The 19,069-nt window shown below is 45.1% G+C and overlaps 1 protein-coding gene across 2 annotated transcripts in view; it reads left to right on the top strand.

The window, feature by feature from the left end:
- Positions 1-18,842, top strand: part of LOC119172343 (brain-specific serine protease 4) — a 75,872-nt gene extending 57,030 nt beyond the window's left edge. For both annotated transcript variants that reach the window (XM_075893622.1, XM_037423400.2), the window contains 7 exons: positions 3,169-3,301; positions 4,560-4,806; positions 6,862-7,289; positions 9,048-9,210; positions 12,533-12,813; positions 14,752-14,909; positions 17,924-18,842. In XM_075893622.1, the coding sequence (XP_075749737.1) occupies positions 3,199-3,301; positions 4,560-4,806; positions 6,862-7,289; positions 9,048-9,210; positions 12,533-12,813; positions 14,752-14,909; positions 17,924-18,079 (1,536 nt within the window). In that variant the 5' untranslated portion in view covers positions 3,169-3,198 and the 3' untranslated portion in view covers positions 18,080-18,842. The remainder of the gene's footprint in view (positions 1-3,168; positions 3,302-4,559; positions 4,807-6,861; positions 7,290-9,047; positions 9,211-12,532; positions 12,814-14,751; positions 14,910-17,923) is intronic.
- Positions 18,843-19,069: the final 227 nt, after the last annotated feature.

Raw genomic sequence — 19,069 nt, 5'->3', positions numbered from 1 at the left:
GTCATCGGCGAAGCGCAGGTTACTAAGGTATTCTCCATTGACTCTTATCCCTAACTGTTCCCATTCTAGGCCTCTGAAAACCTCCTGTAAGCACGCGGTAAATAGCATTGGGGAGATTGTGTTCCCCTGCCTTACACCCTTCTTCACTGGTATTCTGTTGCTTTCTTTATGAAGCCCTATGGTAGCAGTAGATCTCCGGTAGATTTCTTCCAGAATGTTTATATATACTTCATCGACGGCCTTATTCCGCAGTGTCTGCATGACGGCTGATATTACTACTGAATCAAACGCCTTCTCGTAATCTATGAAGTTTATGCATAGTGGTTGGTATAGTGGTCTAAAAACGTACCTCTGGTTAGCCGATTTTTGAAGATAGGGTTAAGCATTAGACATTGTGCTCAATTACGGCGTATCGGTTCTGGCACTGGGTGCGCAACTCGACCTGCTGGACGCACGTCATTGAAATTAATTTTTAAAGCTATATTGATAAAGGTGCATAGTATATTTCTTTTATATAGTATACATAGTATATTTCTTTTAACTTGCTCTGGTCGGTTTAAAGCGACCTTCTGGTCTTTTCGCGCTATCACACAATTGAATATATATTATGCATATAATATTTCATTGTCATCTGTATTCTGCATTTTCAATGATTATGCACGCAATATGCACTAAGACAACGAAACCTTGGCGAATACACCAGAGTGGGCATGTTCACTATTGATAAGAAAACAAGCAAACATTACAATGTCGCTCTTCGTTTCGATATCAAATTTGGATGACATATTAAGAAAAGGCGTTTGTGCAAGGGATCACTTTCTACATTTTTTTTCTGACAACTCCGGAAAGTTCGCAATAATGTTCGTTGTTTGAATTTATTTGCATTGGATATTGAGCTACGTTTGATTATCTCATTAATCAAAACTTGCTTTACGGAATCTATATTCGGCAACGAAACTTTTGCCATCTACTGAAGTTTGTAAACTTTACAATAAACTCTTGAACTTGCATCCCCTGAGACAGATTTGACACCACGTGGTAGTTTTTATTGAAACTACGTTTTATACTTCATTGGAAAGAAGATACAGCTTCTATGTGGCAAGTTTTATCGTTAGTTGTATGCATTATGTGATGCGTGAAAATGAATACATTTTTTTAAATTTCCCGATTAATGGCAAAGCGAACTTCAAGATGCTATCGCATTAACAAATGAGAAGATAGCTTCATTATTTTGTTCTTACTGACTGAATTGTTCTTGTGGAAAGAACGTCTATTATTGCTTACGTGTATCGCATGCGTTTTCGTATTACCGACAGGCCTCATTTACAAGTTTGAACAACTCGATATATGTGATGCTACTGTGCCTCATTTTCTTGTTTCGCTAGCAACGTTATGAGCTCCACGACTAAGGAGCGCCATATCGACACCGCTGTACGCAAGCAAAAACCGAGAACTTTGATACGCAGTATGAATGTATAGAGTTCGTCACAGCTGCCGTAACGCTGTCTGTTTGCCTACCACTCAGACGCTGCACGGTCCTCGTATCGATGTCGTAATGACTGCCGTAATTATCAACTCTTAAATCACCCACTTCTGATATCGTCCTTGTTTATCGTTTAAGGGGAGGGGGGGGGGGGGGGCTCTTGTCGAGCCCCGTAAGTCTTCAACGCCATGGCTAATAGAGCCATTCGCGAAGATAGCGACAGTAACAATGCGGCGCGGTGGTCGCACGCTGGCCTTTGTTTCTCTACCGGTGTTACGCAGCGGCACCCGTATGGCCCACTGGAGAGAGGTCGTCTCGATTGCCTTGCGGAGCCCATAATTCACAGCGCTGGCTTCTCGATAAAGGAACGGCGCGCGTGTATGTATACAGGCGTCCACTTCCTCATCTGCATGCGCATACGACGCGCGAAAGCCATTTAACCGCGCCGAATGCCCGACTCAAATACTCGCCCACAAAAAGTCGTGGAGGAGAGAACTTGCAAATATTTACCTGCCAGGCATAACGCACGAGTGAAAAAACCACTCGCGCAAGACGGTCGATACGTGGTTGAAAAGGAAGTCGAAGGAGACGTTCCTCGAGGAATACAGTTCGGAGGATGTCTCCGAAATAAGCGCGGATTTCGCCGAGCGCTCGGGAAGAGCGACGCGCCGGTTGGCTTTGGAAGTAACCTTGTCTAAAAACGGCATCGCCGGGCGCACAACCTTCGCGACCTTTTTGTGCAGGCAGCCGACTCGATAGGAAAGGCGCTTCGCGATGAGTTAGACTGGCCTTATCTGCCACGGTGATGCCGTGTTCCCGATACGATGCCCGATCGAGCAAGGAGGGGGGAGGGGGGGAGTTCATGTCGATCGGCTTGTAGTACAGGAGCAACTTCTCACTTCCTGCATTTTTTTTTACTATTCTTAATCGGTTGCAGTCGACCGACGGAGACTAAATCCGCTTTTCGCAACTCCGGAAGACGCTGCTATAACTTTCCTTAGTTTTTATTTTGCTCGTGTATATTCCGCGCGGGGTCGGAGAAGGCACGTCACCGCGCGGGACGGAGCGCGGATTCGCGAGTGTGGAACCGATTCCGCCTGTCGCTTCGCCGCCGGTACCACGCTCGGTTAAAACCGGCGTGCCTGCGTGTCGTGTCGGGACTGCGATCGGCGCTGTTCCGCGTGCCCGCCTGAAAGTGACAGTCAACGACCTGCGGCGGCCGTGCTAGCGTGCAAACAGTCGCACTGCCGCCGCCGCATTGAAAGCACCCGCCCCTCAAACCGTATATCACAGTCGCGTCCCTCCGGCAACACAAACAGTGCAGTTGAACGGTTCACCGGTTTTGTAGAGCGCGTCGTGTACCCCGCGGATATGCCTCCATAGAAAGCGAGTCCTTATCCAGTGTAATTGGTTGTATTTAGAGGTTGTCTTTTTGATGGGTGGGCGGTTGGAGGGGGGCAGGCAGTCTATTAGCCTGCTGCCTACCTTGCCGCGCACAAAGCGATGAAAAACGAAATGGTAGGAAGCTGAGAGTACGCTTGGATGGAGTGGCATGGATGTCCGCGTGCCGTCGCGTGTGGTTGACGGCGGCAGTGGTAGATTGATGCGACGTGATCGCATCCCCGCCCCGAGCGCGCTGTGTTCGTCGACCTCGCCGTCACCTTCGCTCATGACGATCGTCGCAGGACTGCTGTCGCCCGGCAACTGGTTGCACGATGAACCTCCGAGCATTATGCCTGACCACGATTGTCCACGCTGCTTCCCTAGCCCGGGCCTACACCATCAACATCACAATCAACGCAGTTGACAGCACGCCACGTGAGTATGCGCCCTCCTGAGCGTGTAAAACACCTCATTTTCAAGGTGTTTTTAGTTACGAATATTCTTTTCCTCGAGAGTATTTTATTTCGCCGCGACAGATTTCTTTGTATTTTGTGTGCAAATTCTACACTGTAACAGCCCGTACAAGCTTACAGTATCCTTATAAACACTGAAATGTAGTAAGCAACCCCGGGCATTGTCTCCTCTGCGATATGTGATGTTCAAACTGACCCTTATATTGAATGTAACTGGTTTCGTTTTCGCTTATAACGCGGCTGGGCCTCCACCTGTAAAGGTTATAATACCAAGCGAAGCTTTTATATTTCTCATTGTAACAATCGTGCAGCTTAGATATTGCTGCTCGATTTTAGCAATATTTTAGTAGTAGTATACGGGAGACCGGGCGCATGTACAACACTTACATTTTATGTTCCGATATGGTTTCTCAACGTTCATCATAAACATACGTCCATTCATGCTACTACTAATTGTCAGATGTTTCAATTTACGACTACAATAAGTGCAGCAAGAAATTGTTGACATAACCCTTGTCGCAAATTTCCTCTTGCGGTCTCTTGCTTGCGCCTAACTTCGATTACCAGTTTGAATGGTACCCGATAGCCCGATACGCATTTCTGATCTTAATGTTATTTGATGCAATATGCCCCGGTGGTGGCATTAGCCATACCATCTATCTTGTGCAATTTCCTACTTACCCAGGGCAACCTATTCCACAAGTTCCGGCAACATGTTACACCCATAGTTAACAGCTGTATCATTACAAGTAAAATCACGCGAAGACCTAAACACACGAAGACCTGTGCTTCCTCTTCCTCGGGAAGTCTCCACCCCCCCCCCCCCCACCCACACTCCCGCTAGCGTGGAAATATAGTTGTCGAAATGAAACAATCGTCCAGTCATTTTGGGCTTGCAACGAAAGCTGTAAACACCCCCTTTATTTGGCTAAAGAGCTAATAAATTCAATTTACTAAAGAAAATTGTTTATCTGAGCGTAGACATTTGCCGATGCCCTTATTTTAATACAATGCGTGGGGAGATTGCGTGCCCCCCCCCCCCCCCCCTCTGTTCTTTGCATATGCCTCTCGACAGCAACTTGTGTATAACGAAACTTAAATGTGCGATAATGTCATCTGCGCCTATGGACTGGATCAGAGTTTCGCTGCAAATGTTGTACGGATATCGGGGCCGCTAAAACTCCATGTTCGTGCCATGTCGTTCTATTTTCTATTTGCAGGATATATAAACCCTTACTACTCAGCACCATTTGCCTATCGCCCCATGCACCCCATCTGGCGACCGAAGCCTCCAACGCGGCCATACTACCACCATCGATCGTACCATCGGCCCAGAGCCCCATACTCTTATAATTCGTACCGGCCACGGCCAAAGACTCGTTATTACTACAAGCCTCGGTACCCTCAGCAACCTCTTCGGACGATACCGAGGCCACCACGGAGACCCTATGGGCCTCCAGCATACAGGTTGGTCCTTAAAAAAAGCTCATCGTTAGCATACAGTCGTAAGCTATGCACATCTTATCGTTGGAGCTGCTTGTATACTGGCCGCTCATCCACTCATAGTTCGCAAAATTTCAACCTGGCTTTGACGGGTATGTGCACTGAAAGCAAGTATGTGTAAACTAGCTCCAAGCGTTGCCGTGTCGATGGCCGATCAATTTCCAATTATTTGCTTACCAATATCCAATTAATTCTAGTGTTCTTGAAGGTGTTTAGTATGATCCGAATACAAAGCCAAAGCTTGGTGATATCCAAGCAATCACCATTTATTCAGTAATTGATAATCGAGCAATAGCTCATAAATACTGCAAAATGCCTGTACAACCTTAGGCCGACTCATGTTCATCACCGATGTCTTGTGACTCCCAATGAATAGCCATGCAATAGGCAGTCGATAATACCCAATACATCTTAGACAGAGTACTGAAGTAAAGGCACTAATTTTTAACCGAAAGTCCTTGTATGGGCATAGCCTGACACAAAAAATGCATGACTGATAGGTTGATAACCAACTTAAAGCCACTCAGTAATTGGTACACAACTCATCAATCTAAGTAAATGCTTGGTCGGGCTTATCCAAACAGTACCAAGCATTTTATTGCACAGCAGGGCGTGGGAACTGGAAGTGATGTCGAGGAGGAAAAGCTGAGAGGGACAGCTACGTAGTATCCTGTTTTTTTTTTTTTCGGTATGTTAATTCTCGTCGGTTGACTAGACCTACAGCTTTTGCTGCATGTGCTGCGCGAGATGAAAATGTTAGGGACGCCTGAGTGTCTTATTGTGCCTTAAAATTGTGAACTAATGTAGTAGTATACTCTAATTTATTTATTTAATATATTTTATTTATTTATTTATTTATTTATTTATTTATTAGTGCAATCTAAGCATTATTGTAGGGGGTGAGGGAAAAACAGTATTACAGTCGAACAAAGCGCACGTTGGCGCCGTCGAAAACGGCATAGATCATCGCATAGATCAACAATACACGCATGCAAATTATTCCATTCGCAAATGGTAAAACGAAAAAAATTTGCAAAGGCACCAGTACAGCTGACCTCACGAATTTTTTTTAAGTGATCATTTCTATGTGACATGTAGTGTGGGCTCATCATTGATTAACTCTTGTTAATGCGGATTTCATTGCAGAATATACAATAGAAATGACTCCCAACTTAACTTGCGTTGCTGATGTTCAGTGTTTGGAAAAGATGGGAGCTTTTGACCTTCAGATTTAAGCTTAAAATGAAGCATCAGGAGTATAGTCGAGCTTTGCGATCACGGTTATTTAATATTACACTGTTTAACTGGAGTTAAGTACCTCGCGTAAGGCAATTACCTTCAACTGGTCCCCTAAATCATGGCCATGGGTTATGAAACTGCATCAATTTTTCCAGATCAGTTGAAACACGTGTGAATACAAACTATTGTTGTTAAAAGGTAATAAAAACTAAAGGACCATTGCTTGATTGCCCATAGTGACAGTGAAAATGGCATTGCTAGAACTGCGATCGCTGTGAGATTGCGTGACTTGTTTCTGCAGCTTTATGTTCCTGCATTGTCAATGCTTTGCAGAGAGAACGCCACTGTCAGATAAAAGTACCACGTATTTCCTATACCATTTTTACTTCACTGTCTCAGGCTAATAGTTAGCACTAACTTGAGTAGTCTGTTCTTTCTGCATCGCCAATATAGCAAGAATGGCGGGCATAGTAGATTGCATCCTAAATATTCAAAAAATAAACGGGGTAACTAGGATTCGATCTATGGCAAGGCGTCTATACGTTTTGGATGCTACAAAGCATTCGGTATTCGGGAAGAATGTGGAACGCCGCCAGCTACGTAGACGCCCATATAGCTAGCCCTCTGGATGCGCGACACGGACGCATTTCGCGCTTGGTCGCCCAAGTCCCCGCTTCCGTGGCATGCACCGCTTCCGCGAAGCCCTGTGATTGAGGCGTGTGGCGCCGCTTTCCGTGTACGTGCTCGGTGAGCGCGCGCACACTCACGACTTATTCGCAGGCCACCGTACGAGATGGCTCCCTTCGTGGCGAAGCCTGCGCCACACCTGGAAGCGGCGACGGCGGTGCAGCTGAGGCCTCCCGCTGCGGCGCCCCCGCTGACGTCGTCTTCCGCGAGGCCCCTGGTGGAGTCCACCGACGAGAGTGGCCCCGGCGCTGCGGCCCCGAAGCCCGCCGCGGCCTACCAGCCGGCGGCGTCGTCGGGCGGCCTCACCAAGTTCCTGAGGAGGCCGCCATTCGTACGCCCGGGAAGAACGGGTAGCGGCTCGGACGCCTGCTTCGGAGGCTCCCGGTGCACGTTCTTCCTGCATTGCTGGATGGCCGGCGGGTCTCTGGGCTCTTCGTGCGGTCCACTCATGTCGTGCTGCATCACGCCCTCGGACGCGGTCATCAAGCCGCGCTACTACGGACCCGTCAAAAACGACCCCTGTAAGGAACGCGCGCTTTGGCCACGTACGGCCCACCATCCTGACTCTACACTATCTCAAAAGCTTTCATCAGGGTCAGGGCTACGACGTGTGGGTAAACAAGCACTTGCGCAGCAAAATAGTCGATTTTATAGTCACAATACAGTTGGAGAGGGTTGACACAACTGCGTTTGCTTGGCACGTGACATGTCAGAGCAATGCCTGACACTCTGATCGCGACTCTTCTGTACCTAATGAGCATTTGCCTGTTGTATCAGCCACTGTCGATAATTATCGCGGCGAAGTTCGCCGCCGTGGATCAGCGATTATGCTGCTCGCGTTCTGAGCCGAACATCGCAGTGTTCGATCCCGGTTCCGGCGGTCACATTTCGATGGAAGCGAAATGCCGGAGACTCTTGTACTGTACGATGTCTGTAGATGTTAAAAGAACCTAAGGTGAACGAAATGTCCGGAGCCCTTTACTACAGTGTATTAGTCATGCCATGGTATTGGCATGTAAAACCCCAGATATTATAATTGTCATGGCGAACAAACATGTCAGCGCCTACGCTGACAGAAATAAACTTCCGGATCTGTCGTCGCTTTGTGTCGTAATGTCGAGGACGATGTACTAGATACGTTCTGTTCTTTTGGTTAAGATAGGCCGTTTTGTTTAGCCACGCCTTTCAAGAATCATCCCCTAGAATGCGAGAATGGATCGTGAATGACCAGTGCAGGTCGTTCCCGATCAAGCTGCTTGAAGATAAATGCGGCCGACGTCCCACTCCTATTTTTAGACAGCCATCATTATACAACACAAGCTATACCCATGTATAATTCATTCTTTGATGGAGATTCTATAATTCTATTCAATTCAATTTTATTTCATCTCAAGGTTGAGGGCAGGAAAGGGAGAAAAGCGGTGTCTGCCACATGAGGACGACCCCATACATGGCAAGCAACGAAGACATACATCGTGGGTGAAAAAAACAGAGCATGAGAAAAAAAAGAGCGCAGTCGAAGTGTAGATATGTATGTAAACAATGCTATGCACGAACTACTGATATACATGAGCAGTTTCAAGCTAAATGAATTTCATAGAACTATCCAACATATAACATAACACCAATATTTTCTATACGCGAACAATTTTCTTCGCACATCATACAAAAATTACACATTATAAAAACTAAACAAACCAGAGTCTCCTGATTGTCACAATAAAAGCATTTCTCTTACAATTGCACTGCATTTTTCAATAGGTAATTTTTTAAATAGTTTATTCAGTAGAAGTGAAATGTTGAAACGCGGCATCTGTCGCCTAAAATTTGTTCTACACAACGGTATGGTCCAGTGTCGGAGTTGACGAGTAGGGTAGTGAGTAGTGTTTCCAATACAATGACGTCCTAGAAGGCACGGTTGTTCTGAAAAACAGATTGGTTGTACCTGATTGCTAGCGAATAGTCGTAAAGTTTGTGAATTGGGACAATAATAAAGCGCTGGAAAAGCCCGCGTGCAAGTCTCAAAAGTAAGACTCTCACTCCGCAATGGCAAATTGTGGGACCATTCTGCTCTGGCGCTTTTTACTACCTAAAACAAACGCAAAGTACTCTGCACATTTTCGCATTGATGAACTTCAAGTGCAAGGACGTCACGTTATCTTACATGTCCCAAATCACTTGCATGATTCATTGTTACTGATGCATGATAATAGATTTAATACACATGTTGTCGATACATTGCTTACCCCGTCTTGTTGCGTCCTGTCTTTCTCTTACAGACTGCGGTCGTAGTGGCGGTCGTATCAGCCGCATCGTGGGAGGCAAGGAGGCGGAGTTCGGCCAGTTTCCCTGGCAGGCGTTCATTCAGGTTGCCGGCAGCCGGTGCGGGGGAACACTCGTCTCCCGGCAGCACGTTGTCACGGCCGGACACTGCGTTGCCAAGTGAGAGTGCAGTCATTCCTCCGTGTGTTTACCACTCGCGTTAACTCAGTGGTTTCACTTTGTCTTGCTTTTCGTGATAGAAAGCATTGTGTGATATTGATTGCACGGCAGTCCGCCGTGGTGAAGTTGGCTATGGTGCTCGGCTGCTCACTGTAGGTCGTTGGTTCGATCCCGGTCTTGGCGGTTATGTTTCGATAGAGACGAAACGGTTAAATCCTGTGTACTGCCAGCGCACGTAAACGGACACCAGACGAGAGAAATTTCCGGAGCCCTCCTCTACGGCTTATTCCGTAATCATGTCCTGGTTTAGGGACGTTAAACTCGATAATATATCATCACCAGACTGCCTCAGTTACTGAGGTCACATGAGCCGAGCCACGAGTTAGTCGAGTTGGGTAGATCAGTGTACGCTGGCACAAATACGTGTCGTCAGGCTTCACAATACTCTGTTTGACTTTTGTCTGTAAAATAGAACTATAAAAATTGCTTCCTATCTAAATTACTAATACACATGACATTCACAGGACGCTCAATACTCCCACCAAGAGAACCACGCCTGCCTGCTTTTTTAAGAGGACTGAATAGGAATAAAATAAGTTTCATAAAGCAAACGTGAAATGACAAGACGACGTGCAACACGGATCTATGCTAGTAGAAACGAACGTACTCCTCAACAATGAAACAAACACGGGAAAAAATAACTGTATTGCAAAGTAACACTTAAGAAATGCAGTACCACGGTAACTTCCGTGCTATCCGGTAGTATGTTGTTGTTGGTGTTTCTCTAAATTTCGCACTACTATAGCCTAGTGAAGTACAAACGTACTAGCTTTGGGTCTATATATTCTTTGAACGCAAATATACCAGACAAGAAAATGCGCCTGCGTTTTCCCGATGTAAAACTTTCAAAGGGTACTATTAGCGACCGATCTGCTGTAACGAATTCCGAAGGTCACGATTTTGGCTTTTTCGCAGGACACTTGTGTATCCCAGTAAAGACGGCAAAAGACTTCTACAGGCACGTGATAAATTTGTGGGCAATAGACAACAAAAAGAAAACTGTTCTCCACACACTCAAACCACCGAAGGGTGTGATGACGCTTAAAAAAACTTGAACAAATGCGCGCAATCTATCCCTAAGGGACGACCATTACTCAAGAAGTTTATCATCTCTTGATCATCGATACCGGCAGTGCCCGGAAACATGTCAGTGAAGCCGCACAAAACTTGTACCACACACCGCCTTTGTTAGGTTTATGTAAACACAAGATTTTTAAATAAATCAAGTATTCTTGCGTAATGCTGGTGTAAGGGGCGTACATGCGTTTTGACATGTTTATCATACTCTTCATTGGTTACCTCGTATAATGCCTACTTTTTCAGTCTTGGTGCGCGTATTGTGTGACGTCTCTCTTGCAACTTGATATTTCATTCTGTACACATGGTCAGCTGAGAACGGGCAGCTCGGCTTCGTATGTGCGTATTAAACTGTAAAAATAATAAAGAAAAATTTCGCGCGAAAAAAAAAAAGGAACGGACAGCACCAGAGAGCAGACAGGCTAATTCTATATGCAGTAATAGTCGGCATGTCTTGATACAATAGAATATTTTATTGAGGTGGATTTCTTGGTCGACAGACCATGAGACACACATCCCGTTGTTTTTATTCTGCATGCGTGTTCTTGACGAAAGTATACATATCTAACTTTCCCTGCTATTTAGCAGTTAAGTAGCTGTTCTGTTTCTGATCTTGTCTTGATTTTTGCGCTAATATACATCTGCCATAATAAAGACGAACTAGCCCAAGAAACAATTATTCTAGTTTTCTATATATATACGCGTATGCTTCCAGGGCAGGTGAAGTATAGCATGTCATTTCACGCGTCCTTCACAATTTTTTTTTGGGAGGGGGGATTATCGCAAGACTGGGTCCCAAAAGTCACTCCATGGTTTTAATTTGATTCCAATTTAAATGTCGCTAACGTTTTTCATTTGGTCGTTCATTACTGCTCTTTAGAAAACTTTCGTACTCAACAATCAGGTCGCAAAGCGACCATCTCTTTACGTTGAGGTAAAAAATTGTGAACACGCCAAGAGAGTCATTTGAACACACTGAGGGGGCAAATAGAAATGGAAGACAACGTGTCACTCGTTTATCTTTTCTGTAACTTACTAGAACGTGTTGTTGGGCTGGTTGGTTCATACTGAAGAAATATTAGGGGGCGCAACGCACATAGACAGTAAAAAAAAAATCCTATCCTGTCGCCTTTCGGTTTTCTGTTCATGTGGGTTGCGTTCCTTAATATTTCTTCGGCTAAACTAAGCACTGTTTTTGTGGGCATCAATTTAATAATGACTGGTATTGACCAGAGTAATAGCTTAATAGCTAGTCAGTTTACTTCCACCATAATATGTATTATTACTGTTATATATTTTACATTATTCTGTTGCTATCATGGCGAAGGTGACTGATAACTCGTATTCGAATACAAGTAATAGCCCATGTTTCTGCCCAATACATTCGAGAAAAGATTCTCATTTCCTTTTCAAACTCTTCGTTAACAATCATCCGTTTTTTTTTTTCTAATTCTTATCAGTGTAAATATTTCCGAATGGTCCTTGCATTGGGACTCTGGTGTCTTTATTACCGTACAACTATGAAGAGAAAACCTTTCAGGCTAGTTCAGTCTCTACTGTGATTTTTTGAACATGAACGTGACAATGCAGGAAAGCAAGCTGCTTTAGAGGAATATATGTCAGTCTTGAAACACACTGCAATTTATTGATTAAAAATGTGAAATTAAAAATAACATGCACACATACGGTGGAAAACGTAGTAAGAATCTCTTCAAGCAGAATCAAAATCGTATTGGATGGTCACCCATAACACCGAGTGTAAAAGCCACAACGGGTGTTCTTCATGCGTTTGGTGACAAGATGAAGATGAGATCGGTCAATTAGCGAAAAATAAAACTAAGGTATTCTAATGTCTGAATCACTTTGTTATTGATAATAAACCGCGATAATTAGGTATATACAGCAGGTAGTGCCGTTGTTAGAACTGAAATGTGAGCTCTTGTGCGTGATTAATATTTATCGTACCAAACATTATTGTTAAGTTTATTCACATGTTGGCGATCAAATCTAATATGGCTCAAATGTAAAGGCAATAACCTTGTGCAGACCGAGATCTCGATTACTTTCTGCACACCTATTCGTTACGAGCAATATGTCCTTTGATTTTATGCGTGCATGCTTTTGCGCCACATTGTGAAAACCACGATAATCAAACGATCTTACGTTCTTATAACTGATATCGCAGGTACCAGTACAACCCGTCAAGCATTCGCGTAACGCTAGGCGACTACGTTCTCAACTCTGACGTCGAGAGCCTGCCGAGCGAGACGTTCGGGGTGCGCCAGATCCGTGTGCACCCGGACTTCAGGTTCACGCCGCAGGCTGACCGCTACGATGTGGCCGTGCTGGTGCTGGACAGGCCGGTGACCTACAGGGACAACGTGTTGCCCATATGCCTACCGCCAAAGGATGCCCAATTCGTGGCCCGAGTCGCCGAGGCCGCCGGTTGGGGAGCACTCGAGCCTGGCACGTAGTACATCTTTCATTTGTGTGCGTGGTGCTTGAACAACGGCGCATGAGACAGGACAAAGGAAGGAAAGAAACGTACCAAAAGAAAAAGAGCTTCGTGGGTATTTCATACCCTACTCCTGTCTTGCACGTTGTTCAAGCACCATGCATTTAAGCTTTCAGCCAACTCAACCAGTCTCCCGTCTGACACTTTACCTCTGGGCAGCGCGACCACAATATGACAAGAACACAGTAAAATTGAGGTAATTCTCTACTTGCACTGCCTTTAGACCCGCCTTGATTGTCCAGTGTTTATGGTTTTCAACTGCTGCGCCACAGGTAGCGAGATCGAATTCCGGCCGAATTTTTTATGCAGGCGAGAACGCTTGAGAGCCATGCACTTAAAATAGATTTACGTGCACGTTGAACGACCCCAGGTGGTCAAAATTTCCGGAGCCCTCCACTACGGGTTCTCTTGTAATCATATCGAATTCAATGAGTCCAGGATCGGCATACAACGCCTCCGCGTTGTATGATCACTAGACTTATTGTTTTGTACACTAGTGGGGGATTTTGAGCAGCTGTAATGTAGAATTGGGGTGTCATTGGGAGATAGAGGGAGAAGACACGCGAAATAAAGTTTACGCACAGGTATGTATAACAAATCACCAACGGCAAATATTGCGTGGTACTCATAGACTATCATGGAACGAGGACAATGACTTTAGTGGATACACCGTGTTCGACGCCAGCCTTCTGTATAAAGAAAGATGGGGGGGGGGGGGGGCGCAAATACTATCGAATATCGAGATTGCTTAATAATGCTTCTGTCATTCCAAATATTATGCTTACAATACCTCAGCTTCACACGCTCCCAATGCAAATTTACAGAGTAATTATTCCGCCGAAAGTTCATCGAGAAACTCTCAATTCTCTACCATATTTAGACAGGGTTTATCGAGGACATTACATCGTGTAGACGAAACAAAACTTTCTTATAGCGCGCAGGCAGCCACCTCAGCTGTTTTATGTGGAAGCATGCAAAGACGGATGCCGTAACGACACCTGACAAAGTCGCACTGAATGCTCAGTCCTTGTACCAATTAAAGCATGAACAGAAGCTTGTAGCTAACGCGATGTGGAAGATGCGGACGACAGCCTCCACAGCCACACGCTTCATGCTCTAGACAAGTGTGCTTCCATCTGCACAACGAAAAAGACGAGCTGCTATTTTTTATCGGCCAACCGTTAACCGCACATCCGTGGTGCCATTGGGAAAAAAGATATGCTTGCTTGGAACGAAGTCTTCCCAATTGTCAAGTTTTTGACAAAGTTATGATACGCGTTTACACGTGGCATGTTCGAACTTACTGTTTTAAAAAAAGAAAAAAAAAAGCAGGGGCAATACACAATCGGACGCCGTAGGTGCTAAAACTCTTTTACACGTGTGTGTACGCAATCTACGCAGAATATATTCTACCAATATGCCCAGCTCCACACTCGCCTTTTTGAGATATTGGCAGTTACCATTCATAAATTGTCTGGAAAAGTCATTTCAGGAATGCTCGCGTGCGTGCCAGGAAAACTAGTACTGTAAAAATAAAAAATAAAAACCTATTACTCCGACTCAGGTTTGGATTGAAAACAATGTGCAGTTCTAGTAACCTAGGAGCTGTACTTGCTCTAAACACTCCGGTCTACATAGAAGTCGCTGCCCTTGATACCTCTACACCCTGGTGTATGCCTACCTGGACGTTCGATACGCTTCATCACCTGCATAAAAGCGTGGACGGTTTTAGCGCAATCTACATTGTTGTCTACGCCGCCAACGAGGCTGGTCAATAACTATTCTTCACTCTTTCTGGCTCGTGCAATTTACATTTTTGCGCACCTCACCAGAGAGCCAAGCCAACGATTACACTCATTTTCATTTTTTTTTTGTCGTCACTCTTTCAGGCTCTAAGGTGCGACCACGTGTTCTGCAGTACGTCCACGTTCCAGTGCTGCCCAACGAGGTCTGTGAGAACTGGCACCGGCGACAGGGCATCAACATTCGCATCCACGACGAAATGCTCTGCGCGGGCTACGAGCGCGGGGGCAAGGACTCCTGTCAGGCAAGGGCACCTCCTTTTTCGTTCTCCTCACTGAGACGCCACTTCGTTTCCCGCGTCACCCTTCGGTCGCCAACAACCACGGCGCGCACGGTCGCCCACCAGAAACGAGCGCCGTTCGCTATCGTTTCTATACACGACGGCGTCGAAAGCACCGCAGGAGCTATCCTGGTACCGGTCATTGTGTCCTACCTCGTCTGCGCCTTGTATCTGTTATATAGTCGTTATCACTTAAGGGGTCGCAACGCGGGCGTGTAGGAGAGAGACTTGTACCGCGTCATAAGACAGGTGCACCTCGGTTCTACGGCGGGCTTTCTCATTACACGGCATTCAACGTGCCTGGCGGGAGAACAAAATTGACAGTCTGAGCCGTGAAACGGTGCTACGAAAATAACGGTGGTGCGTGCAGCAGGAAAAAGAAAGGCACAATGCGCGACCCCGTTATATAAGCTCCGTGTTTTTTACGGCGCCCAACAATGCCGAGGTTTTTGCGGGAGGGTGAATGGTGGGTGCTTGAAAAGATCGGCGCTTTCGACGGCACACTCTGTCGTCATCGCCAGAGGGCTTAGAGAGATATATATATATATACGCGCGACGTTCCCATTGGACCGTGCATGGGATAGGATACCACTCTACCCCTTATGTCTGCATTCCTTATTCGTCGCTGAGGCGCTGCCGTAATTGACGCTTTGCGCGGGTAGTTCGGTGTTCATCGGTATATTTTGTGCGCTCTACTCACCCACTGATCTCTGCTAACCCCTGTGTGGATTTTATGCTATATTCTCGTTTTCAAGTGCATTGCACCTCTTGAACAGTGTTTTTTCTATTGTGACCTGGTTTCGGAGGAAAGAGCTAGGAGGCAGCCTGTGGTATACTTGCGAGTTCATGTGGGCAGCGACAAACCTGGAACGGTATTTTGTAAGGTCCCGTTAGCGATACCACACTCGGTAGAGCTCGAGAGCCAGCAGACTGTAGCCAATGGTCACCGCTTTCCCTAGAAGCCTGTTCAATAAGCGCAAGGGTGTCTAATGTCTAAACGCGTAGTAATGGCTAACAATAACTGTAACAGTTCTTCGTATTAGATTGTTGAAGTGTTCTGGGCGTCCCATATATACTGGGCGATTCCACGCAAGATCGAACAAAGCATGGCTGGTCGACCTTTTAAGTTTCTTTCAAGATGGAAACGCCCGCTAAACGCGTCCTGCAGGACTGAAATAGTTTTTTCCATTCTATTTCATATATGGTTACCTGATCAGTTAAAATATATCCGCAATCGATTTGGCTATAAAAATTTCTTTGCGGCACAGTAAATTTATGACGAGAAGGTGAAGTGCCACGCTTACTTGCTCTGCTGTTTTTTTTTTTTTAAATTCTGGAACGAATTAGACAAAATATGTCAGTGCGATGAACCTGTTTCTAGCTAAAAAATTTGTAGTTGCACCTACGATCACTCGTATTTCGATTCTATGCGTAGTGTATATTTTTCAATAAAGATTCTGTAATTCGACCTAAAACGCATTCTTTATTTTGCCTATTTCGCAGCACTTTATTTCAAAAACTACTTCTGACAGAGCAGTGAAAATTCCGCATTACTTTTTTAGCGTGAATATTTTAAAAAACTGCCCAGGCTTATCTAAAAAACAGTTTTCAATTAAAATATAATTGCACTAACTTTAAGAAAAGAGCATGCAAAGTAAACTTCTGACGACGATTAAAAAAACATTCTCGATATTTTTATTTACTTTCTCAACTTATTCTCCCGCACATCAGCTTTCACATTCAACAAAAACGTGTTGCAATATATGGTTTCACTTGCACTAAAGACCCGCCGAAAAATGTTTTTCAGACTTTGTGCCCGCTAAGTATGGAGTGCAGGCCTATACTTCCGTTTCTTAAAAGGCAAGCAGCACTAAAATAGCTGTTGATACACTCAGGTCGCCAATTTCGAAATGATTTGATAACGGGAGCGGCTCTGAGTGCGGGATTAACAAGCAAGCTACTACAGGCTCCGGTGTAATTATCCATTGTCCTTATTCACATTTCGTATCAACAAATTGCAAAGCATAACTTACAGATATGTATCGGGTACCTCGATTATCCACAGAAAGACGAATAATGCCGCTGTGGATGCTGTCCTAATTCAAAAAAAAATGATTCATGGTGTAGCTAGTGGATACCTTAGTCTAAACTTCTGAAGCTCTCCACCACTGCGTCGCTCGCAATTATATTGTGGTTTTGGGACGCCGAACAGTTATGTATATCTGTTTCAGTCTAGAACTCGGCAACACTGCTGGAAAGACGTGTTGAGCGAATCGCATAAACTTGTCGCGAGATGGCAGGGTGTTCGAGTGAAATGTGAATACGGCGTCAGTGTCTTAAAAAACATGGGGCTTGTTAATACGATGCATGCCTCTTTTAACATGGCACATGCGTTGCATCCGTGCGCGAAAATAAGTGAATAGGGCGAAGATTGATGTTTAATGGTGCACCAATGATGAAGCAGTTCGATGAGAATGTCTCAATCAGGCGTCCATGGTTGACACTTTCTCACATTGCATAGGTATGCTTGCGTGGGGCATAACACGTTTCGTTAAAGTAGGTAAAGAAATGAGCAGCGAAGTGTCCCTGGCACATTACGAAGTGTACTCCGCGCCAAATTCAAGCGTACCAAAGCAATCTAGGCAGCCACTCATCCCAAAAGAGGACATTTTGTAATGACTTTCTAATGTGATTGTCCCATGAGCAACGTGGCACTAGCTTGCTCATGCATTCAATGAGACAATCCTTCTCAGTGGCCGAATACTAACTTACGTTTTCACCGCAAAATTATGGGAAATATTTTTTTCAAGTTACTTTATTTCAAATTGTCGATATGAATTCGCTTCACCGGGAAAACAAAGCAAACAGGATCGCAATCAAATTCACTGAAACTCGCGTTGTTCCACTACACAAGCTCATAGCCTAAGGAATCACTTATGTCTCGTGTTTTCTGTTTTTGTTTGTGCCACCTTTTGCAGGGTGACTCGGGTGGTCCATTGATGATGAACGATTACGGCGTCTACTACCTGATCGGCATCGTGTCGGCGGGCTACTCTTGCGCCAAAAACTACCAGCCCGGCATTTACCACAGGGTCAGCAGTTCGTCCGACTGGATATCGTCCAACATCTACTAGACGCCCTTCCAAGTTGCGGACGGCACGCGCTTCTTGAAGCGGCGCGTGCGTGGTCATCGAACGATGAAGCAAACAAGATGGCTGTTCCGCGGTGCGTGCAGCGTCAACAGCGCAGATAAACGGGACCAATGTGTGCCACGTCTCGGACGTGAAGACAGTTCCGAAGGAACAACTAGTTTCGAAGACGATTTCCAAGGAACAAGTAGTGGTGGGTGATGCGCGAGTGGTTTACTTTTTTTTTTCCTTGCGCGAAAACATTTTGGTGCGTGGCGCTGGTGAGCCGATAGGACGCTTCTCTACATCGCCGGGTGCGTGATCTTCGAGACTTTCCTTGTGAGCGCTCGGAGCGTTCCAGGAAAGTTGAGTTGTTGTTTCGTTTTAACTGTTTTATAAGTGTTTTTTGTCTCGTTCTAATGTTCGCAATTTTAGGCTTTAAAAACGGAGGACTTATTGAGAAACCAATTTTTTTTTCGTCTTCGAGGTCGCTTTGTTTTACTAAAGCAAACTTGAGCTGCTACTCTTACTTTCCTTGTCACAAGGATATAAAGGCCACATATTTTAGCATGCTATGCACTGTTTTCTAGCCTTGGAAAAAAAATTCCGCGCGCACAGATCAAACCGCTGTTCCTATTGCTGGCCAAACAATGTCTTCTCCTTATTTTCGCGACCCGGCAGTGTTTGTTTCCTAAAGTTGAACATAGAGATTTTACAGAAACATAGCATGCTTTTCATGCATTTGTGAAATAAAACGTGTTTAAGTGTGTGTGCAGTGTCCTAGAATCATCAGTATAACCAACTTTCATGTTTGAAAGGTAAGTCTGCCGAGAGGCCCACTATGAAGAGAATCAGTTGATTAGAGCAAGTGCAGTAGTTTATCGTAACAGTTGTCATCAGCGAATGTTATGCTTACTTCAAGCCTCTTGATCTACAGCTTGCCCTATCGTAAGTTGACCGATTCCGTGGATGCTTGTAGATTTCTTAATTTCGTCC

Source organism: Rhipicephalus microplus, chromosome 4 (genome assembly GCF_043290135.1).
Source record: "Rhipicephalus microplus isolate Deutch F79 chromosome 4, USDA_Rmic, whole genome shotgun sequence".
NCBI lineage: Eukaryota > Metazoa > Arthropoda > Arachnida > Ixodida > Ixodidae > Rhipicephalus > Rhipicephalus microplus.
This window is presented reverse-complemented; position numbering and strand designations above follow the sequence as displayed.